The sequence below is a fragment of a genome, unplaced genomic scaffold (genome assembly GCF_019419815.1).
Source record: "Pyrus x bretschneideri cultivar Hongxiangsu unplaced genomic scaffold, Pyrus_bretschneideri_v1 Contig45, whole genome shotgun sequence".
Classification (NCBI taxonomy): domain Eukaryota; kingdom Viridiplantae; phylum Streptophyta; class Magnoliopsida; order Rosales; family Rosaceae; genus Pyrus; species Pyrus x bretschneideri.
Genome location: NW_025999779.1, coordinates 1,864,223 through 1,891,110, shown reverse-complemented (window position 1 = coordinate 1,891,110; position 26,888 = coordinate 1,864,223). Strand labels below are relative to the sequence as shown.

Genomic DNA, 26,888 nt, shown 5'->3' with positions numbered 1-26,888 from the left:
ACATTAGAGAAAGATTGTGTGATGGTAAGAGTTTAATTATTGAGTGTGTTTTGACTGATAAATTTTAATTTTATTGTTGATTTCAATTAATACTTGGTGGTAATTATACAATAGGGTAAAAAAGGCGATTCATATTTAAAGTTTAAGTTGAGTGTAAAGTAAGATTATATGTATTTAGATAAAATTTTCCTTTATAACCTAAATGGTGATGAAAATAGAAAAACTGAATCTTTTAGTGAAAGAATTAGAATTGTACATCAAGTGGGTATTTATACATAGATATAATGAGTAACAAATAAGTGTTGACTCAACAATTCAACTTAGCAAAAGTTGTACATAGAACTAACTCCAACAATACCAACTAGCTATATGAGTAGTAATCTGATGTAGGTGATGAAGCGAAATATTGAGATTTCTATAGTATTTATAGTGATTAGTATGCATATACAATTCTAAATTTATATACATTAGCAACGGAAGCATGTTATCACATTTTATCTTAGCTATAGTCATGTAAATCCCCTTCAAGAAGCATAGGTTCATATAAGATGCATCTAAGAAACTTATTGAAGAACTAAGTGAAGAATTAGTGTTATACATCTTAGTCTAGATTCTAGACCAATGATGGACCACCTTCAAGACTCCTTGAGCCTTGCCTCCCTTCTTGCTTTCTCCACCTTGAGGATTTAGTACTTTTGGTTCTCCTTGAGTCTCCAAGTGTTGGAGACCTCTAAAGATCTACACCCACAAGTGTTATGAGATGGGTGAGTGGATGACCAAAGAGAGAAGAGATGATTAGCTATTTCTCTCTAAGGTGGCCAGTTTTGTGTGAGAGGAAAGAGAGTTTGTTTTCTCTTTGAGGCAAGAAAGACTCACAAAAACCCTAATGAAACTTTTTCACTAAACTCCCCTTATAAAGGTAAGAGAAGTAAGTGAACTAATTGACTCTCTCTCCCACCCCCCCTCCACTTTTCTTCACCTTATGATTGGACTCACTAAGTGTTTGGCTTGGCTTGGGTTTTTCTCATTTCAAGCCATCTCATGCTTGAATATAAGCCCAATGGGTTTGGGCCAAATGGGCTTAAGAGAACCTGGACTTTTCTTTAAGCCTAAAATAATTTTTCATTGCTTCTATGATCTATTTAGACTTTTTAATTAATCATAAAACTTAATTAATCTAATTAATTAATTAATTCCATAATCCTTTAGTTATCTTACCGCACGAGTGTATCTGTGTACAATCGTTTTAGGTTCTAATTAGAGAGGCAATGAAGTGATTGATATCAATCCAATTGATTGATACTTATACAATCACTTAATGAATTAAAATTTTTAATTCTCGTTCTTTTTTTTGACTACTTATTTAATCATCTAGAAGGACCCACAAGCCATGATCAACATCGAACCATATATCATGGTTACCCAAGCTAATGTAGAATTTGGTTGGAGAACCTATTCAGTTGGAATTACAATGTAACTCGATCATTCTCTAAATCAATACTCTCAATCACATTACTAGGGTATGAATACTTTATGTTAAAACCCTATGTGATCATACTATATTAGAGGATTTAATTGAGTCGTATAGATATATCTTCCATCATTACACTCGCTATTTCGGCCGAATATTTTCCAATCATATCTTAGAGTATTCTTTCTCTTGTACTGAGGACTATAGATTCCTTGTTGAATATTCACATGTCTACATGATCAGGCAACTTAATCCCAAGAATACCGGGACACACTCGAATGAAATGCCTTTGACACCATCAAAGATCAAGTACCTAACCACTAGACAACTATGATTTCTCAGGTCAAAGGACGACTTACATTATCCCAACCAAAAGAGTTACTTGCTTGACATGTGAGTAGACCTCCATGCAAGTACTCTTGTTTAATTGTGTTGAGTGGATTCATTTCCTTAACAAGCACCTACATACTTGTCTTCCTGTCCCTACACAAATGGCTTAAGATTTTCCATCCTTCCAATTGAAGCAGACATAGTATGTACTGGTCTATTCGTATTGTCAGCGTCCCTCTGACAATCCTATGACCAAGATCCTTTTGGACATTATGGTTATGTGAAGAAGGTCTCTATAATCTAACATCTTTAGATTACTTCTTCCATCGATCCATTGTTCATGGACTCACTATTTGGGCGTATATCGTTCATTGAGATAGTCCTAATAAGTGACTTTTTTCCTTTTGAAATATTAGACTTAACCATACATTTAGACATTGTCCTGAAATGTTTCTTCCAAAGATTAACAGGTGATGTTCATGGTTGGTTTATAAACTTGCAATACTTTCATCAAATGATTCCGATCTCAACATGAATTTTCTTGAATTGAACACAAAGTATCTTAAAGAGGAGTTCGTCCTTGATCCTTAACGATCGAAGTCTTTTCTGAAAAATAATGGCTTGTCTAGTATCCTACTAATACCTTTTGAGCCTTCACCATTGAATTTGGGCCCCCGCCAAATCCATACGTTGGTCTAACGTCTAGCCCACGTCCGCTTTACCTTTCGACTCTGCGGTTTTATAAAAAACCAAAAACCCCGGTAACGAAAAAGACAATCGAGCCCTCACCACCATCGCCATGCTCTCTGCTGTCTCGTCTTCCCTCCTTATCTTCCACAAGCCCTTCACTCGCGCTCTTCGACTCCCCCTCCCCAAACTCCCCATTTCTTCAAACCCCAAACCCCTCTCTTCTCTCTCCCCCGCCACTTCTGCTCTTATCCCCAATGCCAGCGGCGGTGGTCGCGCCGGGGCTCCATCTCCGGCCCCGGCCACCGACGACCTCCAGAAGATCGATGTTAACCCTCCCAAGGGCACCAGGGACTTCCCGCCCGAAGATATGCGCCTCCGCAACTGGCTTTTCTACAATTTCCGAGAGGTCTCGCGGCTGTTCGGCTTCGAAGAGGTAGACTATCCGGTTCTCGAGACGGAGGCTCTGTTTATCAGAAAGGCAGGGGAGGAGATTCGAGAACAGGTATGCTGACTTTTTCAGCATTTGTTTTACTTGCATTGCTTGAATTTGAATTGAATACTGACATACATACATATATGTATATATGTGTGTGTATATATATATATATATGTATGTATTTATGTATGTATTTATGTATGCATATATTCATATACCTACATTTGTGCAGCTGTATTGCTTCGAAGATCGGGGAAATCGTCGCGTTGCGCTGAGGCCGGAGCTCACTCCTTCTTTGGCAAGGCTGGTGATACAAAAAGGGTACTGAGATTCTGATTCTGCTGAGCATGTTACTTTGCTATTTAGACTTGGTTGTATAAGTGTATAATGTGTATCTATATATTTATTATTTACTCTTCGATTTCTTTTATATCCAGGTGTGGAAGCTGGAAATTTTGATCCTCGTGTTTTTTTTTTCTGTCCAGAAAATCTCTATCCCTTCCGTTGAAATGGTTTGCCATTGGGCAGTGTTGGCGGTATGAGAGGATGACAAGGGGGCGGCGTCGGGAGCATTACCAATGGAATATGGATGTTATTGGTGTACCTGAGGTTACGGTATGGAGCTGATTCTGCTGGATTGGTTATATGATTATGAATATTTTGTGATGCCTCACACTCTTGCATTGATTGAAATCTCATAATGTACGTCACATTGTTGTATTTGTTTAATTATGTTATATACAATTCCCTGGCAAGCTCGGGTTTTACTTGTTTTGTTTCTCTTCATGTGCTAGGCTGAAGCAGAACTTATTTCTTCAATTGTCACTTTCTTCAAGCGAGTAGGAATTACAGCATCAGATGTTGGATTCAAGGTTTCTAGCCGTAAGGTGTGGGTGGTTTTTTTCTTGCAGGAACTTAGACTATGAGATTCACAGGTCTTCATCAAATTTTTGTCGTTCTAATATTGTTTGTCTGACTGTGGGATTTCTGTCTCCAGAGGCATTGTAAGGCCAAATGATTTTCAAGTTGCCTATCGAAAAAGAAACCGATACGTCCCAAATTAGTTTAGAAAAGCTTTCCTACTGTTTGTGCCATTGAAATCAGTTTTCAAGTCATTTTGGAGTATATAATTATTTATTTTAAATTATGACTACTAGCCTGACTTTTCTACTTACAGGTTTTACAAGAAGTATTGAGGCGTTATTCCATACCCGAAGCTTTATTTGGCAAAGTTTGTATCATCATAGACAAGGTAAATTTTGAAAGGTTGCAAGTTTTGGGTTGCAGCTAATTATGTTCTTGTTTTCTACCATATTATTCTTTTCAAATAATTTTGATGTGAAAGCCATTATGACATTCTATTTTTGTTTGATTATATATTCTTGAGAAAAGAAATTAGGTAATTTTTTATATTTTGTAAAGTTGTTCTTTCTTCAAATTTTTGGTAATAATTTACTGTAAAGTATGTTAGTTGCTAATTCATGTTAATTTATTTAAGATCATTTAACATGCAATAGTTGTAGTTTGATGTTCTGCTTTTATATTTTCTTTTGTATGTGCATATATATGTATCTACATGTGCCTGTTATGGTTAGAGTCCCTGAACTTTGTATGCATATGGTATCTAGATTCTAGTCGTGCTCTTAGTCTGATAGTAAAATGAATACGATATTTTTTGGGGTGTGATATCCACACACCCTTTTTTTGCTTCTCCCACACCTTTTTAGTTTTCAACCATCAAATCGGATGAATTGAAGAAGATCAACGGACATAAGAGTGTGTGAGAAGTAAAAAGGGGTGTGTGGATAGCACACCCCTATTTTTTTTGTTCAATATTTTCTCCATTTTCTTATGTCTAGTGTATCTATATACACTAACAAAAAGATATAGTTTTTTTGTCAAAAGTTTCTAATCCTTTCTGGATTTGAATTGTAAACAGATAGAGAAGATTCCAGTGGATGATATAAAAAATGAGTTGAAATGTGCTGGTGTATCTGAAGAGGCTATTGAACAGTTATTGCAAGTTCTTTCCATAAAGTCATTGACAAAGCTGGAAGGTTGGTCTTATCAATACTGATTCAGAAAGTATTTAAATATAAGTTTTTGGCTATAAAAGGTAAAAATTAATCGTCTTTCCCCCTCTCCAAGACGTGAAAATGTATCGTATGTTTCCCTGATCATCATGCACAAATCATATCCAGCTGTTTGCTTATATGTACTTGTAAGAGGGTATTAGATATTTTGATTTCCTACACGGCTCACCCCACTGTAGATCAAAAGCTTTCATGCTCCATAAAGGCAGTTTTCCAATTGATTAAAGATTACTTTTGTGTAGTACTTCTTTAAAATGACATCACTTGTAAGTTTGAGAGTAGATTATTAAACTTTATGGTGAGAACCTTTGGTAAGTAGTACTTGTTTTGAAATAATCAAAATAATGTTCTGCAAATTTATGCTGTTCTATATGGTGGTTGGTTTTTTTTCACAGCGATGAATGTTACATGAGGCATACCGAAATGATTAATCAGTTCTTTCCTTCGGATTAGTGGACTTTAGTACAAATGATTTTATTTCACTAGCAAGTGAGATGTTTGTTTGTTAAAATGGTAATTGCTAGCTTTAACAGCTCGAAACTTCTTTCTCCAGTTTAAATGTGTCTTAATACAAGAACTCTATATGGTCAAGGTGTTATAACCTACTCTCTCTGGATTTTTTTTCTCTTTGATGTGTACGGTAATAGACTAAAGTTAGCAAATTAGAGAATACCTATACTGGTTCGGCAGAACTTTTGCCTATGTGCAGTTGTCATTTCCCTGGGTAGAGAAACCCGACTTCTTTGATTGATAATAAAGTTACAGTACTTTGGCAAAACCCTAGAACTAATCACCCTTTATCCCTCTCGACTGTCTCTGGCCTTTTCTCACACTTTCCCTAGCCTTGCCGCACCCTATATGTATGTATAAGGTGTGATTTACATGCCTATTTCTGATTAAGTTTCCTTTTCTACATGGAATAGGAAAGTACACTTTCTTACCTATTCCAATTAGACTTCTAGGATTCCTAATCTAATTGTACAAGTAAACTTTGATTCTTTCCTAGTCCTTTTAGGAGAAGAATCGGTACACCTTTAATTTCCCTAATACAATCCTAAACAAACTTGACGAGCCAAAATCCTAACACAAGGAACATTAGTGAAGGTGACAAGATAATGCATAGTACCATAGATATTGAAAATGATAAAGACTTTGCAAAGCTTTTGAATCTTAAGTACTGGTGGATAAACACCAATAGATGACAAAAAGGAAATTATTCAAGGTGTTCCTCTGTAAGAAATGAACGGAGAGATAAATAAACAATTATTGGGGAATGGTGATGATGAAATCAAGAGTTAGCAGTTACCCATAGATTAGAGAGACGAGAAAGGATGTTGAGACTTGAAAGTGGCAAGGGGTAGTGAGAGGCGGTGGGTTCAAATTTAATTTAATATTGTTGAAAAACACGCCCACTACACCTTGTTCTTTAATGTAACTAACGCCAATAAACTAAACTAGCAAATATAGAAAAACTTGGGAACACAAGAATTATACGTTCAACAGAACTTTTGCCTACATCCAGTATTACATAACTTTTGCAAACCCTAGAACTAATCTCAAAACTCTCGGCTGTCTCTGGCTGTTTTCTCTCTAAAAATTAGGCCTTGCCGCGTATTTATAGGCACAGGGTCGACTTACATGTCCCAATGCTGATTGAATTCCTATTTCTAAGTGGACTAGGAAATTACACTTATCAAATCCATATAGACTAATAGAAATCCAAAACTAAATTGAATGAAGAAAACTGAAATGATTTCCTAATCCCTCTCGGACAAGAATCAATATACCTCTAATTTTCCTAAAACAATCCTAAACCAATTAGGACATATTTGATGAGCCAAAATCCTAATAATCTCCACCTTGGTGAGTCAAACCAAGTCTTGATCGTTGCACCCCAGAGTATCTTTGAACCTTATTAAAGTAGCTTTGGAAATCTTCAAGAGCTTTACCTTGGCAATCTTCTTCTTGCCTCATTGCATCTCAAGTGAGGAGGTGCTCCACTTTAATCAATCAATGAGATTGATCAAGTTCAAGCAATGCTTGAACTTCTTGGCCGGCACTATCTTTGTAAGGAAATATGTGGCATTGTCATCCATATGAATCTTTTCAATCCAAATTTCCTTAGACTCCACCCAATCTCTGATTCCGTGATACCTTGCTTCAATGTGCTTTTTATCTTCCAGAAAAAAATTGATTCTTTGCCAAGTGAATGGCACTTTGACTTTCACACTTAAGCCTCACACAATCTTGAGTGATTCCCATTTGACTTACCAAGCCACTAAGCCAAATCGCTTCCTTTCCAGCTTCGGCCAATGCTATATACTCTGCCTCTGTGGTCGACAAAGCTGTAATTGGTTGCAGTAGTGCCCTCCAACTGATTGGTCCTCCTGCACATGTAAACACATAACCAGAAGTTGACCTTCTCTTGTCCAAGTCCCCTGCACTTTCTTTTTGCCTCTCAAACATAATCCTTTGTAGCCAAGAACCATTCAAATAACGCAAAATCCACTTGACTGCATCCCAATGTTGCTTTCCTGGATTTGCCATGTATCTGGAAACGACACTGATTACTTGAGCTATGTCGGGATGTGTGCATACCATTGCATACATGAGGCAGCCCACGACATTAGCATAAGGCAACTTCTTCATTACTTGTTGCTCTTCCTTGGACTTAGGACACTGTTACCCACTTAACTTGAAGTGAGCCGCCAAAGGAGTTGAAACTACCTTTGCTTCTTGCGTGTTGAAATTCTCAAGAACCTTCTGAATATACTTCGCTTGTGATATCCAAATCCTTCCAGTAGTCCTATCTCTCTGAATTTTCATGCCAAGGATCTTTTGTGCAGCACCTAGATCATTCATATCGAACTCCTCGCTCAACATCTTTTTCAAGTCTTGAATTCTAAACTTGTCTTGACAAGCAATTAGCATGTCATCCACATATAGCAATAGCAATATGATCATCCCATCTTGGAACACATGATAGTACACGTAACAGTCATATAAACATCTTCTAAAATTGATTTTCAGCATGAATGAATCAAACCTCTTGAACCATTGTCTTGGAGACTATTTCAGGCCATACAGGGACTTCCTTAGCTGACATACTAGGTTCTCTTTCCCATATTCAACAAACCCTTATGGTTGAGCCATGCAAATCGTCTCCTCTAGATCCCCACGAAGAAACGTTGTCTTCACATCCATCTACTCAATTTCCATGTCATGCTGAGCTGCCATTGCTAAAAGCAATCTGATAGAAGTATGCTTGACTATAGGTGAAAAGATCTCATCATAATCCACCCCTTCCTTTTGTGAGTACCCCTTAGCCACGAGCCTCACTTTGAATCTCACGACATCTTGTTCATGTAGTCCTTCCTTTTTCTTAAATACCCACTTGCATCCAACTAACTTTTTGTCTTTGGGCTTAGGAACCAACTCCCAAACAGAGTTCTTGTAAAGAGACTCCATTTCTTTGTCATAGCACTTATCCAACTATCTCGCTCATCACTTGCTATAGCTTCTTGATAAGTAGTCGAATCTCCTTGACTAATGTTAAGAGCATAATTAACTTCGTCTTGGTCAAACCCAAATCTGTCAACTTTCTTCTTGTTCTGATTAGGTTTGTCCAGTGCTATGCATCTCTGGAATGCAGGTGGATTGTTGGTTGGAGTTTGAACTCTTTGGGATGTTTGGCGGATTGGAGTGCCTTCAATATGTCCTGTTTCTTGGTCCACCTGATTCCTAACTGGTGAACAATGCAGATGCTCTTCTTCTTCCTCAAAACCATCAGATTCGGCCTGTTGCTCGATTTGCTCCACCTAAGCTTTAATGGAATCTTTGTTGCTTCAATTTCAGCATTGTCTGTCTTCTCCTTACTGCTCTCAACTTTATTCAGAGGCATGGTTGTCTCATCAAAGACAACATCTCGACTGACAACCTTTTTCCTTTTGTTGAAATCCCAAAGCTTGAAACCCTTAACTCCTTTCTCAAAACCTAAGAACATGCAATGTGTAGACTTCAGTTTGAGCTTGGACCTTTCATCACTTGGAATATGTGCATAAGCACTATAGCCGAACACCCTGAGCTTGGAATAGTCCACCAGCTTCTCAGACCATACCTTTTCTGCACTCTTAAAACCGAGAATTGTAGATGGTGACTTATTAATCAAATAACTTGCATGATTAACAGCCTCTACCCAAAAACTATCAGGCAATCCTGCATGAAATCACATGCTCGTCTCTCTCTCCATGAGAGTTCGGTTCATCTTCTCAGCAGCTCCATTTTGTTGGGGATTCTTCTTTACTGTGAAGTGCCTTATGATGCCTTCCTGCTTGCAGTAATCGGTGAACTCATTACCTGTATATTCACCTCCATAGTCACTTCTCAAGTACTTGATCTTTCTTCCAGTTTGATTCTCGGTTTATGTTTTCCATTCCTTGAACTTTGCAAAAACCTCGGATTTCTGCTTCATGAAATAAACCCAAACCTTCCTAGAAAAATCATCCATGAAAGTAACAAAATACTTGGCTCTGATACCAATTGTTAAAAAACACGCCCACTAAACCTTGTTCTTTAATGTAACCAATGGCAATAGACTAAACTAGCAAATATAGAAAAACTTAGAAACATTCAAGAATTATACTGGTTCGGCATAACTTTTGCCTATGTCCAGTTGTGATTTCTCTAGAAATCACCGCTCCTTTGATTAATAATAGAGATTACAGAACTTTTGCAAACCCTATAACTAATCTTAAAACTCTCGTCTGTCTTTGGCTGTTTTCTCTCTAAAAATTAAGCCTTACCGCACCCTATTTATAGGCATAGGGTCGGCTTACATGTCCCAAGGCTAATTAAATTCCTATTTCTACGTGGACTAGGAAATTACATTTATCCAAATCCAAATAGACTTCAAGAAATCCAAACCTAAATTGAATGAAGAAAACTGAAATTCTTTCCTAATCCCTCTAGGACAAGAATCGGTATACCTCTAATTTTCCTAAACCAATTAGGACATATTTGACAAGCCAAAATCCTAAAAAATATGAACTATGGCCACAATAAATTGAACTGTGTAACTATTTCAAAAAGCTATTGGGGAAGTTATTTTTGGCAATCGTTTGTGAGTGGAGCTTCCAAGGTTCTATTTTTTGAGAATATCGCGTTTAAGAATGGGAAAAATAGAACAAACTCTGGAAATTGAAAACAAATAACCAAGATAAATAACACCAAGAATTTACGTGGTTCGGCAATGTGCCTATGTCCACAGGACAACAACAACAATCTTTCACTATATCAATAATGAGTACAACCAATAATCTTGCCAAATCTCAAGAACTAGAAATTGACGAAAAACCTGAAAGAACAAGAATAAGAAATACATTATCTCTTTTATTTTCTCTCGCACACTTTTTACACATTTTACAATTTATTGTTTTGCTCCCTTCTCAAAACTAGTACTATAGTCCCTTTATATAGACATAATAAAGGTCTTCTTCAATAAGGATTACTAATCCTAATTGGAATCTAGTTATGAATCCTTCTCCAATTGAGAAACTAACTCCAATTGGGAAAAAAATTTAATCCTCTAAGACTATAATTCCTTAGACTTAGGACAACCTTATCATAGGCTGGAAAAAAACCCAACACTATTTATTGCGTGACCAGAAACAAAAAAAAAAAAAAAGAAGTTAAATACTTTTTGGTAGTAGATGGGACAATTATTAATATGCGTTCCATGTTTTTCTTATGTAGAGATACTTGGAGAAGCAGGGGAAGCAGTTGCTGATCTGAAACAACTATTCTCTCTTGCTGACAAATTTGGTTACTCTGAATGGATTCAGTTTGATGCTTCTATTGTTCGTGGCCTTGCCTACTACACTGGTATTGTCTTTGAGGTTAGGATTTCCATTTTGTTTTCCCTCCCTCAATTTTGACATTGCAGATATTAGTCATGCTCGTAGAATGAGTTGTGTTCTACCATCTTTTCCATTTTCTTTAGTTGTTTATTGCTCCTGGTAACTGATGATATTCCTTTATAGTGTGGTATTACCTTTTCCTGTGTGAATAATGTCCTGGGGGTCATATATTGTACTGCCATCTATTTTAGGCGTCAGTCTGCGGTGAGGATGTAGTTTGTGGACGTTATCATACTGCGAGTTTATACAATTATAAATTTTACAGCAGTGAAATGCATTTAACTGACCTGTGAGATAAAGTTCGTAGCATTTGTTAAATACTACACTAGAATATTTGGGAGTTCTGTTGGCTGTAAGTGAAAAGTTGTTTGCGATACCGTCTTTACTTATGATCCAACTGACGTGGGACATGTGCTATCATGTGAAAACTTGTCCCATTTCAGATGTAGAACATACTGGAAAGTCTTCCGTATTCTGCCTATGCGTAAGAACAAACTTTTGTGATGATGACAGAAAAATAAGCAGCCAAATGGCAAACTGATTATGTCTATGCATGATTACTCAATTACAATGATTAGATCTCCCTTGTATGTATATAAAGTTGTTTCTACTTCGTCATTAATGAAGACAGTCCCTGACAGATCAATTTTATTTTCAGGGTTTTGATAGAGGAGGAAAGTTACGAGCCATTTGTGGTGGTGGGCGATATGACCACTTGCTTTCGACTTTTGGTGGTGATGACATTTCTGCTTGTGGATTTGGGTTTGGTGATGCTGTTATAGTGGAAGTAAGTCAAAACTTGTGTAATATATGCTCATATATATCCTATGCTTTATGAAGAGGTTTTTTTTTTTCCTTAAACTACTTTAAAATGGTGTATGTATTGGATAATGCTCCCAATATGAAAAAAATTCTTCATTCTTGGCGTCATTTTTTTTATTTCTCATCTCATTTTTGTTTTGTTTGTCATTTGTTTGATATTTTTGTGTGTGGATTATAGTTGCTTAAGGAGAAGGGTCTTCTGCCGGAAGTCAGCCTGCAAGTAGAGAACATTGTGTGTCCTCTTGATCCTGGACTCCAAGGAGCAGCTGCAACAGTTGCCACCATACTCAGGGGAAAAGGTCAAAGTGTTGATTTAGTCCTGGAGAACAAACCGCTTAAATGGTATTTCCTGCCCTCTTATAGGTGCTTGCAGATTTCCATACCAATCACTGTATTTATAATATTTTATCATTCAATGGTTTGATTTTTTTCTATGGCAGGGTATTCAAGCGTGCATCACGAATAAATGCTAACAGGCTGATATTGGTGGGAGATTCGGAGTGGCAAAGGGGTATGGTGAGTGTGAAAGTCCTTTCTTCCGGCGAACAACGTGAGATCAAACTTGATGAACTAGAGTGATAAGAATTTGATTATTTGGAGGTTGTAGTGTTTATTTTTTTATCTTTAGAGGTAGGTTCAGTTTATTATTGTACTTATGTACTTACACAATTTTTTGGTCAGAATGTTAATGGAAATAACTGATTGTCTAGTTGATTGCGATAAAGCTTGTGTAATCATTTTTCGATTGTTCTATCCATTAATTTAATTGTTCTGTAACATTTGTCACGTTTCTTTGAACAAATACTAAGAAATTAATGCAATTAGCATATTCTTATATTCAGTACGAACAAATGATCTGTTCAGAATAGTAGGTTGTAGATAGTACAGTGCTGCATAAACATTTCATTTGTTGGCTCCAAGACATGGTATCCTGTTTTAAGATGACAAGCATAATAACTGGAGGCAATAATGGTTCATTATATGAAAATAAAAGAGAGAAGATCTCAGACAAGACTCGTAGCAATAGTTAATCCTTTAGCAGTGCTGTGTCTGCTGATTGAAACCCTTTTTGATGGTTAATGAGTGCAGATATGTGATATTTTGACAAACAGATATTGCATTTGTTACTGTTTTGAATGGAAATGAGGTAATCTTGTCTTCTGTGTATTTATGTAAGATCTTATTAGCCCCTTCTTTTGCTGTAATGTTTTGGTAGGATGCTGTGATTGGTGTAGCAATAGTTTTCGTTTGCAGCCTTTTGGTTTGCATTTTACCTTTGTGAAAAATTAAGGTACCTTTCACCTATTTGAGACTGGTTTCTTTGATGCTATGTCTTTAAGTTTATGCTTCTTGGTCTTTACAAGCTTCTCAGTGGCCTCTAGATAGAATTTCTATGAATGCTGCTTTGGTTTGATGGAATGATGTGACATTTTTGAATGATATCCAGAAATGAAGTGACCTGCATCACACAATGTGCTTTCCTCTAAATTCAAATTTTTGAAATACAAGAAAATTTAGAGAAATTTGATTTATGTGAAAGAATGTCTGCCACTTTGAGAGTGCAGATTGTGTTGAGAATGGTAATGGTTGCTCCGAGTTGAAGAAGAATGTGACCCAGTGTCTTTCTGACGAAGAACAGTGCAGATGACTTGAAGTCTCTTCCAGACTAATGCTCTGCCGAATCATGAAGGTACTGTGATCTTTTCCTTTCTGAAAGTCGGTTTCTATGTACATTTATTTTTTTTAGCTCGGAGGTATTTATTAACTGATTTAGAGCAATTTCAAAATTCTCATTCCACAGAGAATGGCCTCTTTTGGTCACTTGCGTAAAGAGATTTGAGGGATAGGGATAGTGTGGGAGGAATTTTATTTTATTTTTTGGTCTGGAATGTGGGAGGAATTTGTAAGTTTAGATCTAGAAAAGGTTACTGCAGGCAGCAAAATTATTAGGTCAGACCATTTGCTTACTGCTAAGTTCCTTACAAAGACAAATCTCCAAACGCGTAGGCTAGCACTGAGTGTATGATCCATATCTTCCACCATGGTTCGCCCTATCCATCCCCATTGTCCATTTAAAGGGTTGAGTGCTTCATGCACTTGCTGTTGCAGTATATAAGGTGAAACAGTAAATTATTTGTGCAGCATATTATCATCTGTTGAGGAGTGCTGAATATGTTTACAATCTTACAATCCAAGTAATATAAGTGACGCTGCTATTTCTATTTAGCATTTGTGTTTTTTATAAGTAAATTTTAAGGTAGTCGAAGAGGAAACATTGAGCATTTAAGACTAGAATTAAAAGTTCCAGAGGGTAAGTGAGGATATCGCTGTTGACCATTTGTAAAAACAGCAATTTGTTGCGCCGAAGCCCAAATCAGATAGCTGGACACACGTATAGCCAAATAAAAATTGTTTTCTGAAGTCTTGTAGATGCATAAAACATGATATGTGTGCACCGAAAGTAGATACAAACGCTAACTTCTGACAGATGTTCTGTATTGTTGGTTTCCTGTGAAGGATTCATTGTTTAAAGTTGTCATTGAGATAATAACATGATTCTCAGGTTGTTTTTTTTCTTGTGAAATGGTCCAAGATTGCTGTATTCTTCTACGAAGAATTCTGCAGTTAAATTTTGAATGTTCCAATTGAATATGTGGAAAATTTTCTCTTTATGAAACACAAATTTGATTAATCTGTGCTTTACTAGTTGTATTTGAGACATTATTGGGCATCATCAGTTGTATATGACCATGCATCTACCGCTCTCATCACATGACGCACGACTCATCATGCAACTCACATGATAAGAGATAGTCCAGTGATTATATACAAACAGTGATAGGGCATATTTTCTTATCCTGATTTGCAGCCTAACAAAGAAAACCGGAGTCGCACGAATCTCAAGCCCCCACATGGGTGTTTTGGAATTGTGCATATCAGAATGAGCGGCCAAATTTGAGGCAGCTGCTCATGAGCAGTCATGTAATGGATTCCAAACTCTTGTACAATCTTCGTTGGAAGTTTGTGATTGACGGAGGATATTTATGTACTTTCCATTTATTGCCCTCCATACAACATGATTCTGGAAAGAAAGGTGAAAGTAGCTCCATAATTCATCGCATCTATCTAGCTGCTTCTATTTTTTCCCTGCTTTCTTCTGCTGGTTTTGGTCGTTTTCGCCTTCTTGTTCATTGTCCTAGTAGTGTCTCAATCCAGGCAGATCTATCACCACTGCCGCTGCGACCACATGTATGCCGCCTCCCAAATCTCAATCAACGATCATGGTTGATTGAGTGAGGGCATGACTGCAGTGGCTCGGTTCTCTTTTTTTTTTTTTTTTTTTTTTTTTTTTGTCAAACGATAGATTTATTAAATTAGATTTTAGATTAGAGAGCCGACAAAGTTCAAATCCACGTCGTGGTACAAAGACAACATTCATTTGCAACACCACTTACCACTTGCCAGTGGCCGACTTCTCTACTTTTGTGGCATTTTCCTAGCAGCTAGACGCCACTACGCAAAAGCAGATTCACGTTTCCCTTTCTTGATTTGATACGCACCCGCCGAAGTTTTGAAAGGTTAAAACTCCCTCATGGGCCGAACGTTTTTTCGCATACTCACTCGAATGTGTCGGGGGAAGTTGGTTGAGACGAGGGATTTATGAATCTTAATTATTAAACTGGTTGCCATTTAGTATTATTATTTAGTGATTTTTTTTTTAATTTTAAGTGAGAGGTATTAGATTCAATTATCGTTAAATTGAATTTGAACCACATTATTGTTAGTCTATTATGAGGTTTAATTTTAGTGTAGAGAATATCATTTGTTTAAAAAAAAAAAAAATTTGTTGAAATAGTCAAAATTTGAAACTGATGATATGTTGATCAAACTTTGATGACATATAAAAAGTGACCATTTCAACAATTGAATTTTGTATGTTCATCATTTCAACAAATTTTTCATTATCTAAAACTACATTAATAAAACCCTCTTTTTTAGCCAAAAGAGGAATCATGAGCAATAAAGTAAATTCACACAAACTAAATTTTATAGTTTTTTTTTGCCCAAAGATGATCCTAACATGCTCTAATTTTGAACAATAAAATATAAAAAAAGAAAAGGCCAAAAGAAAACTTCTCTCTCTAATCCACATTCCTTTTTCATCCCCTTCTCCTTCCCATTTTAAAATAAAAATAAAAATTATTTTCACACACAAATTGTGGAGCATATGCTAGCTTCTTAGGAAGAAAACCAATGACTTGTCTACTCATTGGAAATATAACGGAAGTCATTATGAATCGAGGAAGTCAAAACTAGGAGAGAGAAGGAATGAATCCAGGAAGTTAATTATCTTATAATCAATCAAATTTTCGATTTTGAGGTGTGGAATATGAATTATAAAGCTACATATTTTGTAATTCCGCATGTGGGAGTAAACACATAACAAGTTTTCTTCTCAAGACGATTAAAAGATGGTGAATGTTGTGGTCTATTTTATCTGATAGGGAGAGAGAGGGCCGACGACACAAAGAGAGAATAGAGAGATGTGTTTGTAGGGTTGTGTAGAGGATATGCTATTTTTCCTACTTAGTGCCTTTACTTATAGTAATAAGAGAGGGAAGAAATCCTTCTCCTTCAAGGAATACAAGTCCTAACAGGGAAGAATAACTAGAATCAACTCTAATTTAGAATTTACACAATCACACTTAAAAAGAAGTTTATAACAATGAAGTATTCCTTTATAAAATTTTATAAAGGGGAATTTGCATAAACACCACTTGAACTATTAGGTGTGTGTGCATTTGCCACCCAAACTTAAAAGTTTTGTCCATTTACCACCTAGACTTAAATTTTGGTGCCAATGTACCACCTTCGATAATATATGCTAAATTTTTCCTTAAAGATAATGAAATGAAATGTTGAAAAGAGATGAAAAAAAACAATGGGGTTTACCATACCTGACTTAATGACTTTCCTTTATCCCCACGCCTCCACCTACTGGATATTAGCCCGCCCCCGCCGCCCCCCCCCCCCCCCCCCCCCCACCAAACCAACCCCACCCCCACCCCTCCTCCTTTCTCCCCGGCACAATCACTTCCACCACTATTCAAATTTCATGACATTTAGGCCATCTTCAACCGAAGGAGGGTCAGATGGCTCCCTTTAACCCTATAGCCCTCCAAAAAATTATATTTTAATGAACAGTGTCAAACCATATTTCATACCATTTCCAACCGAGGAGGCCAAAGGGCCATGGGCCAAATATAGCCCTATGACAAAAAACCATCTCCAACCGAGGGGGCCGAACTCTTCAGATATCTTGTCGATACGTAATCTCAATAATTTTTTGGATATGATTTCGAGTGAAATGTGTCATTAAAGTGAGTAACTCTCCAGATTTTTTGTCGATATGTAATCTTAATAATTTTTTGGATAGGATTTTGAGTGCCACGTATCAAGATGTAATTGGTTGTGCAAATTTTAGATAAGATTCTTATCTATGTGACACTTCTTATCTTCAGCTTCCAATGTCCATAAATAGGTTGGATATTGGGGTATAATTCACACACCTTCATTTTTGCCCTCTCCAATATCTCTTTCAATTCAATCTCTCTCAATTCAAGTTTGCAATGAATTCTAACTTTGGATCCTCTTCGCATTCCAACTGGGGAGTCCTCATCCAATTTCGAATTGGAAGATAAATGGGCGCATATGAGATGAGAAGATGAGGAGTCCGATGAAGAAGATGAAGCATGGCGTAACACAACATATATGGCAGTAATGGTTGGGGTCATGACGTGTGAGGCAACTGAAGAACAACCTCAATGGGGTGGTTCTATTGTTGGTCGCTCTTATAAACCACGAAATGGGGTATTACTTGGCAGATGGCATTTAACCCAAAGTGGGCGACATTTGTCCAAGCAATTGCAAACCTTGTGGATAATGCCCAAAGGTGGTTTACCTTACACCAAGAGGCAAACTGGAAAGATGTTGAGGGAGCTTTCGATATTCTACAAGTATGGTGGAAGATCATTAAGGAACTGGCAAGAGGGTGAAGTTGAGATAAATTGAACTCTATCGTGATGTCGTGCAACATATGTTACACAACATAATTGTGGAGGATGAGCGAGATGGCTATATTGATAGAGAGTCTGATGACGACCAAGATGATCCAAATAGGTCAAGGAGGGCTCGTGCGAAAATATATGATGGGCCTAACTTCCTTTGGATCCAAGAACTGGTAATATCTCTTTAAATGAGTACATGAGGTATGATAGGATGATACGTTCGCATGCCACAAACAAGTACCTACAACATGATTTTGTTACACATCTTTGGGCCAAAAGAACCATGGAGGAGGCGTTTAAGTTTTATGTTGTTAAATGTTATTTAAGTTTGAATAACTCCCCCAAGTAGTACTAGGGTGGAGATTGTGTTGTTTAATGACTTAGGTAGTTATAGGGAAAAAAAAATACATTTTTTTTTTAATAACAAAATTTGTCCAAAAAAAAAAAAAAATTTAATGCAACAGTAACCTAGCGTTAGCATGACGTCAGATAGCTGTTGCTTTTGAATTTTGGGTTGGGTTAGGGCTGGCTGGCTGGCTCTTTTGAGCCAGCTATTTGGCTTGTTTTCCAATTTTTGGCCCGGTGGGGCCCACGAGTCATTTGGCCTAACCCTCGATTGGAGACGGCTTTCATGTTATTTCGAGCTATTTTTAGCCTTATATCAGTTGGAGATGACCTTATATCAGATCCAACCCGATCTCATAACTCAAAGCCTTAATACCACAACCCGATTTCGAACCCTGCGACTCATAATCCCATTTCTTCCCTTCCACTGCGTTTCTTGTAACTTCCTTCCCAACTTGAATTATTTATCCCTCTCCCACTCCATTTTTTCTCTCGTTTCCTCTCTCAATCCCTCTATCTCGGCCTTCTATAGTATATTTCCTTCTCTTCCCTCTTTTTAATTGTTTAAATAAATTTAAATATTTTGATTAAAGGTTTTTAGATATAAATAGACAAAATACCCTTAAACTTAATGACACAGTTGGCAAAACATAACAGAGGTGGCAATTTAGCACCAAATGAAAGTCTATGTGGTAATTTGAACAAACATTTAGTATGCATGGTAAATTAGCACACCCTAAAAGTTCAAGTGGTACTTGTGCAAATTCCTCTTTTATAAAAATGAAAATTTTATTCAATAGAGATTAGAGTTTTTCTATTTAAGACAAGACGGACCGTCCTCATTCCAAACTTAGGAAACATGTCAAGCTAAATGGTTGGTTGATAACTATTTTGTTTTCACATTTTAGCTTATAGTTTTCACTTTTTTGAAATTTTCAAAAAAATAAAAAAAAGATAACTAAAAGGTAAAAACTCAAGGCCAAATTTTAAAAACTCACGAAAGTTTTATTTTCATTTTTTTCTAAATGAAAACTAAAAGTAGTTATTAAAGAAGATTTCAGTTTTGGGTTGATAAGTATACCAAAATTGAAAATTAAAAATAAAATAATTATCAAATGGATCCTAAGTAAATATATGCCAACTTCTTTTAGATTGAGAAAAAAAATTAAGATGGGTCAATACGCACGAGTGGGAATCTCATCTTCCTGTCGCAACTAAAGTTTGAAGTCAATAGAAAACATGCTTAGTTGTGGTTTCAAGAAGAATGTTCATAGTCACAATTAATAAGAAACATGTGACTAAAGTGGTTAAGAGTACTTATTGATTCACTAAGGATGTTTTGTTTGATTTGCTCCTCTAAACATGAAGAAGGCAAAAAATAATTGAAAACTTTAAAAGTAAAATCTATTAGAGTAACTCACATAAAACGAGTTAATCTTCACCTCTACATTCCTCACATAAAATGTAAGTGAGAGATGTTGGTGAGGGTAACGACAGATATGAGTGGAAAGTGGAGGGTGGAGGCTATGGTCCGTGGAGGCTATGGTTCGGTGGACGGGCATGAGGATTATTTGTACGTGCCCTCATTTTATTGGCTGACACTTCAACTCCCACGTGCTTCTGTCCATTCCGTCACGTGGTCAGTGGTCTCTCTCCACTCTCCTGTCTCTGCGTACTTGACTCTTTCTTGTCCTCATACGTACAAAGTCGATACACTTTGCCAAACCCTAGCAAGCAAATTTGCAAATTCCTACGCAGGGCCACCAAGGATCATCAAATTATTGGAGGAAAATGATGCTCTTTTTATCCTTATGCTTATTTGTTTTTGTCAATTAAAATAAGTATAAGTTATGCATTTGAAGAAAAAATTTGTGTAAAAATAGTTACCTTATTATATAACTAACATATGGGCGCACACAAAGTATACGAGAAAATTTTTTATTTTTGTTTTTAAAATAGAAGGAGAGAGGAAGAGAGTGATAGAGAATGTGGCAGTGAGAAGTTTTTTATTTTTTATTTTTTTTAATTAGAGGTATGTTAGGCTTTAAAAAACACAGCAAAATTTGGTTGTGTGAAATTACATTTATGCCCTATATTTCTTATTCATGTTCTCTTTTAATTAGATGGTTAAGCTGGTAATTTCATAAGATTTTGATTGACAATAAGTGTTTTATTAATTAGTAGTTACCGTCTCTCATATTCACTTTCTCAATATACTCTTTTCATTTGTAAATTGTGGGTTGTCTAGTCAAAGCTTTTCTAGTCGATCCATTACGTCTCGAGTTAAAATTTTCCCCCGTACTTTTTTTTTTTAACAAACGATATTATTTACAATAAAGAAGAAGAGATGATTTAGCCTCACAATGGACTAATGATAATAAAAAAAGATATTTATTATTCATTTTCATACTGCAATTAATTTTCCAATTTTTTGTCGTTTCATATAATAAAAAGATGAGATCTACTTGTATATTGTCCTCTCTCTCTCTCTCTCTCTATATATATATATGTATGTGTGTGTGTGTGTGTGTGTGTGTATATGAATCTCACAAAGACCGTTAATGGAGAAAACTTGTGCCTGTCTTTGCAGGGGGCTGCAGATTATAGTATTCAAATGAAATGCCATGGGCAAGGTGGCTTCATTTATCTGCGTTTGCACCTGCACCTCTAATTTGGTCTCTGCAGTGGGTTTTTCCTCACTATCATCATCACATGCACTGCACTGATGTCTGATGATGATGAACTCACTCGCTCCCTCAGGGATCCATGTAAAGGTGCAGGTGTAACTGCAGACAAATGCCTTCTTGGTTCTCTCGGCTCTCATTAAGTGTTGGAAACAATGGAGACACGTATTTATAAGGTAAGAAATTGATATTTCAGTAGCTCTGTATTCAAAGTTATATATATTTTAATCTGATCAATCTAGATATCCTGCCTTTAAACTAAGATAACCTTTTCATTGAGATACGTACCCTTTTTGTGTAGGAATTTTTTGTGCAGGACGATAGTCTTTTGTTAAATGATAAATTTTGTATCAATAACACATCAATATATATGTTTTATTATTAGCATGTTATCTATAATTCTATTGACGCTTTACCTACGGTTTGTTTTTAACTAAGAACGGACATGATGTTTAGAGAAGAACTCCCCTTTTGTGTATCTGATGAAATGCGACAAACTTATTAGTGGACTGAAGCAAGTTCTTGTTGGTTTGTGTGTGTTCTCAAATTTTCTTTTTCCCCTTCTCAATGTTTCTCATTGTCTTGTTAGTTGTTTACTATGAAGTATGGCCAAAATATGACAAGAAAAAAAGAGACCAAATATATATGAATTGATCAAGATGAAATGCAGCTAGTGTATCTAGCTAGCTACATGCATTATAGTTCCTAGACAGTAAACCGCAAATGAGATTCTGAGTCTAAAATTAATTTTTAAAACAGACACAAAATGCGTATGAGAAGGATTAGCTAATTATTAGTAGCACTTTAAAATAATCATATATGCACATCGCTCTTGTTTTTTACATTAGGAATGATGAGTGCCGAATTAAGAGTGCCATTAATATTGACCCCAAGATTTAACTAAAACATATACAGTATGATGCAAGTTTTAGGGTTTGGATGTGTCTTTGATGATTGTGTATATGTAGTGTGGTAGTGATCCTTTTGTATCCAGCCGTTTGGTAAAAGGATTATTTAATCATTAGGTAAGAATATGAGTATATATCTTAGCCAATGGGCAGTAGGATGGAGATATTCACGATTATATAAATTATTAAGGGTTTGGCTTTCATACTTTGATGTGAGATTCATATTCTTAATACGTTTAAATTATACATCTTCAGCCTCACTTCATAATATGGTTATGGCCCGTGGGTTCTCTTCATAAATAATGCATTCCAGGATGTTGCATAAGAAGCCACAATCAAAAACATAAAAAAATAAACAAAAATGCTACTCTTACTCTATATATATCGTATGTTTGTTCTATAAATAGAAGGCCCCACAAATGACAAATATCAAAATCTTGTCACCAAATCTTTATTGGCAGTTTGCAACAAAATTGCTAGACAATTTGTGGTTCCAATATATATATGTGTGTGTGTGTGTGTGGGGTATTTAAGGGAAGGAATTTTCATTTTAAGAACGGAAATTAGTTGTGGGGTCTACACCACATCGAATTTCAATTATCCAAACTATCTATTTTCAAGTCGCATCTCTTAAATCATTTTTGCAAAGTATTAATCAAATCGGAAATATTTGAGACACATAATTGAGTTCAAAGAAATTAATGAATACTTTGTTCTATAAGAAACAATAAAATTTCATTGTGATAATTAAATGAACAACTTGTTTCGAATTGAATTAAATTTTTGCAAATCATGATCTATGTAAAACGAGTCTCATAACTAATCCTTATTTTTTGAAAAAAATAAAGCTCGCTTCCCTTAAAGAGCCTACACACACACACAAACAATTTGGATGAAATCTAGATGGATTACATGAGAATTTGTGCATTTATCACTATTATTGTTCGAGTCCTGCTGTAATTCTCCTTCGTTGTAACTCAACCACCAAAAAAAGAAGCAAATGAAAACATAAAAATAAAAAATAAAAAATAAAAAATAAAAACTAATGAAAAAGACGTGAAAATTTTGAGTTTTAATGATAAAGACAAAATAAAGGGTAAAGTGAATAGTATCAGGTTAACTTTTTAATGTAAAAATGTGGTTTTTTGTTAAACTGAATAGTACCGGAAGCTTTTCGTTAAAATTTCCCACAAAAAAATGGAATGTTACTGACTTGGTTCTAGGTACTCTTCGGATTGGAGTGGAAGAACGGGAGAGATTCTCGAACGAGAAAAATGATCCAATAACTTTAAAAGAATTGAATGAGAAATCGTATGAAATGAAAATCTCATAAACTCGAACATGAAATAGAAAAAGATTCACAACTATCGGATGCTGGTATGCTTGTTACCCATGATTTTATGGGAGTTTTAACGAAAAACTCATGATACTGTTCACTTTAACGAAAAACCATATTTTTACACTAAAAAGTCAAACCTATACTATTCACTTTACCCTTTAATTTGTCCTTATCGTTAAAACTCAAAGTTTTCAAGCCCTTTTCATTTATTTTCCTTGATTTTATACATACTGCTACAGTACTACTTTTAACGGACTACTTCAATTATACTAAGCCTTGCTGACCTTTTTTTCACCCTTATTTTGTAAAAACGAATTCAACCAGTAGCTTCCATTTTTGAGATGTGTATAAACAATGTCCTAATTTAATTCCATCTGCACGATAATTTAATGAATGTAGCTAATTAGCTGAAGCTTTTGATTAAGGGTCAATTTTGGGGTTGTTGTACTTGAAAAAAAAAAAAAAAAAAAAAACTGTTTTTGTTGTGTTTTAATAATAATTAGTTGCAAAATAAAGCAGTTGATCATTTGGTAAACTGGATTTTTTAAAAGTGCTATGAGTATAAAAACAATGTGAAATCGTTTGATAAATTTTAATGTAAAAGTTATATAATTGTATATACGGACCAAAATAGACATGATAGTGTGTCGAATGACGATGATGACAACAACGACGGCAAGGGCAATGGTTGTGATGGTGGTGGTGGTACCAATAAAGGGGAGTGGTGGTTGCGCTACAGAGGTAAGAATGGTGGAAGGAGCAGTAGTGGTAGTTGTGTTTATGGTGGCGGCGGTGGCCGTGGCGGCAAAGATGGTAGTGATAATTATGGTTGTGGTAGTAGTGGTTGTAGTGGTGGTGGGTATGGCTGTGGTGGTAGTGGTCATCGGGTTGGCATTCTTAGCCAGTCAAGTAGCCCGTTTGAGGGGCCATTTTTTTTTCTTTTTTTTTTTTCAAGCTGAAATTTAAAATAATAATAATAATAATTCTAATTTTTTTTCCCTATAAATGCCTAAGTCATTTCTAAACCATTTCGCATATCCTTTTCATAAACGCCCCCTCCCTTACCTCTTCCAATAATCTAAATTTAAAATTTTCAGTATTTTTAAATGGCCACAACTTCAACCAAAGGATAAGAAATCCAGATGCTTATTCATTTAACGACAAGTGGCACTCAAAATTTGTCCGGAAACCCTATTCTAATATGGTAATTTATTTCAATTAACCAATAAAATTAAAGAACAAACTTAAAATAATAAATAATTGAGTGGGTGAAAAATTACACCCTCTGTTAGAGATGGTATATAAATATGGTTTATCACTGTTCATTAAAAAAGTAATTTCTTGCAAGAAAAAAGTAATTTCTTGCAAGGTTATAAATTGGACAGGGGCTAATCATAGCTCCTTTGGTTGGAGATGGCCTAAGAGATTAGGGTTTGTAGTGGTACGTGGTAGTCATTGGATTTGTAACCCATCCAGATCCTTTTTAGGATCCTCACATTCTAGCCTTTCATTGCACATCGTGCAATCAAAAATCATTTTGAATTTTTTTTATTTAAAATTAAACACAAACAATACTTAACAAAAATTGGCCACATGAAGTACGATGGATGGCTACGATGTGAAGATCCCTAGGATCCTCACAAAGAGGATTTGGAGAGGATCCTCATCCATGATCCTCTCCCATGGTCACTTTGTTCTTGGAAGAGAAAATATGTCTAGAAGAATAAATAATATCATTTTTTAAAACTAATAAGCGGATTACAGGAATTAAAATATTCATTAAAGGCTCAACTTCGCTTTCTATTAAAGCAGCTTTAAAAAGGAACCTCTAGGCTGCTTTTAAAAGCTATTGTCTAAAGGGCATTGCTTTTTTCAGTGCAAGTATGATATTCATATATTAAGAAGAAACACATACAGTCACTTTGTACTATGGTCTAGTAGTATTCGTCTTCACTTGTAAGTGAGAGGTCTTAGGTTCGATTCTTGCCAAAGGTGAATTTGAACCACATTATTGTTAGCCTATTGTGAGGCTTAGCCTACTTCTCCATCCCTTAGGCCATCTCCAAGCGAAGGGTCCAGAGGGCCAGAGGGCCGAAAATAGCCCGAAAATCGTCTTCAACCAAGGGCTAGGCCAGAGGGCTGTGGAATCTAAGAGGGCCCCACGAAATCAAAGAGGGCTAGAGGGCTGGCTAGAAAAATCAAATGCAATGGCTAGCTGATGTTAACTAGCTGTTGAATTTGAACTTTTTTTTAGGTTTTTTGGGCCTTTTTTTTTGTAATTCTTAAAAATTCTAATTTTTTTTCCTATAAATACCTAAACCATTCATTCACCATTCCTTTAAATTTAATTTGTAGTTTTTAAATTTAATTCGTCGTTTTTAAATATAAGTTGTAGTTTTTAAATTTAAGTTGTTGTTGGATTTGAATTTAAGTTGTTGTAGTTTTTAAATTTAAATAATAAATTATGTTTGACCCTTTGGCCCTCGGTTTGGAGACGATTTTTTGTAACAGGGCTAAAACAAGCCCTATGACCCTTTGACCCTCGGTTGGAGATGGAGGCAAATATGGTCATGTACTATTCATTAAAATATTAATATCTTGAAGGATCAGAGGGCTAAAACGAGCCCTCAGTTGGAGATGGCCTTAGTATAGAAAATATCATTTGTTCAAAAAAAAAAAAAAAAAAAGAAGGAACACGTACAACTTATTGAAGGCATTGTTGTCTAGAGGGCATTACTTTTAAAATAAGCAAGATATTTTATTTTTACCAAACACTTTTTACAGCTGAACTTTAAAGTGAAGCATATCTTGATAAATAAAAAAAATGCAATATCAAACTGGGCCTAAAGCTTATGTTATAGTCTATAATAAATTGTAGTTTCACCAGCGCATTCCATTGTTAGGACCTGTCCCTGATTTTATGATATTTTATTACTAAAGAAGTAAATTAACCAAAATGCCCTAGAGGCGAGAATGTTGACTTCCATTGACCGTCGTGTGGCGACATGTATAATCCATTATTTTACCGTATTCGTGTAGGACATGTTGCTACACACGCATGAGCGCAAGCAGAATCAAAATTGGATTACGATAGAGGTTTTATGGAACAATGAAGTCGAGGGGCAAAATTAGTCAATTCACTATCTTAGATTTCTATTTAGATTTCTGTTCAGTGGGGCCCACACCCATTTCTCCCTCTTTTTTCTCTTGCCCTATGTCACTCTTTCCCCACACTCTAGGAACTCTCTTGATCTCTCCTCCCTCATTTTCCCCTCACCTCTCTCCCGTATCTCTCATTTGCAACAACACTAGCAACCACCACTTTAAGACTCTCCCATGCACGATCCCAGACCAGGCTAAGGCCTCTCTCCCTCATTCTCTTTCTGCACAGTGGCACCGCCACTATTGATATTTTCCTCCGGTGAGTTCTCGAGTTTTTTATGATGGTTAGCCTTGAAAATGCTCTGAACCTTATCATTTTGTCCTCGTGGTTTGATTATGATCGTGCCTATGAGTTTTGAACAATGGAGTATCATAGAGATGGCGAGGGGAGACTTCCCCAGTTTTCCAGTGAGAATTGCAATTTTTGCAAGCATTTTCCAGCCACCATTTGGCTTCCAAATTGGTATAATCTTGTTCTACTCTTCTCTAGCTTCGTTTTGATATATTATGGGTCGAATTTGGTTGAAAAATGAGAGAGGTATTGCCATTTGAAAATTTCTCAGAAAATCTGGCGAGTTTACCTAGTTTCCCATTAGTTTTCCGGCAAACCGGGTCGACCGGAACC

The 26,888-nt window shown here is 36.0% G+C and overlaps 1 protein-coding gene and 1 long non-coding RNA gene across 2 annotated transcripts; both read left to right on the top strand.

Moving 5' to 3' along the window:
• The first annotated feature begins 2,554 nt into the window (after positions 1 to 2,554).
• On the top strand, positions 2,555 to 12,466 carry LOC103965489 (histidine--tRNA ligase, chloroplastic/mitochondrial). Its single transcript, XM_009378556.3, has 10 exons — positions 2,555 to 2,993; positions 3,160 to 3,248; positions 3,413 to 3,542; positions 3,722 to 3,814; positions 4,105 to 4,179; positions 4,867 to 4,984; positions 10,772 to 10,914; positions 11,594 to 11,722; positions 11,936 to 12,099; positions 12,198 to 12,466. Exons 1-10 carry the CDS (start codon positions 2,601 to 2,603, stop codon positions 12,334 to 12,336), a joined length of 1,473 nt encoding a protein of 490 aa, XP_009376831.1. The 5' UTR covers positions 2,555 to 2,600; the 3' UTR covers positions 12,337 to 12,466.
• An 8,170-nt stretch (positions 12,467 to 20,636) lies between these two features.
• On the top strand, positions 20,637 to 21,368 carry LOC125469767. The gene is made up of 2 exons (XR_007251983.1): positions 20,637 to 21,030; positions 21,156 to 21,368. It is a non-coding gene; the product is annotated as an uncharacterized LOC125469767 (long non-coding RNA).
• The last annotated feature ends 5,520 nt before the right edge of the window (positions 21,369 to 26,888 follow it).

Bases quoted from the DNA above. Each gene is read 5' to 3' on its own strand.
- LOC103965489 (XM_009378556.3), top strand. From the start codon at position 2,601: ATGCTCTCTGCTGTCTCGTCTTCCCTCCTTATCTTCCACAAGCCCTTC. The intron at 4,180-4,866 runs GTAAATTTTGAA...AATTGTAAACAG, and splicing joins TTTGTATCATCATAGACAAG to ATAGAGAAGATTCCAGTGGA. The intron at 10,915-11,593 runs GTTAGGATTTCC...TTTTATTTTCAG, and splicing joins ACACTGGTATTGTCTTTGAG to GGTTTTGATAGAGGAGGAAA.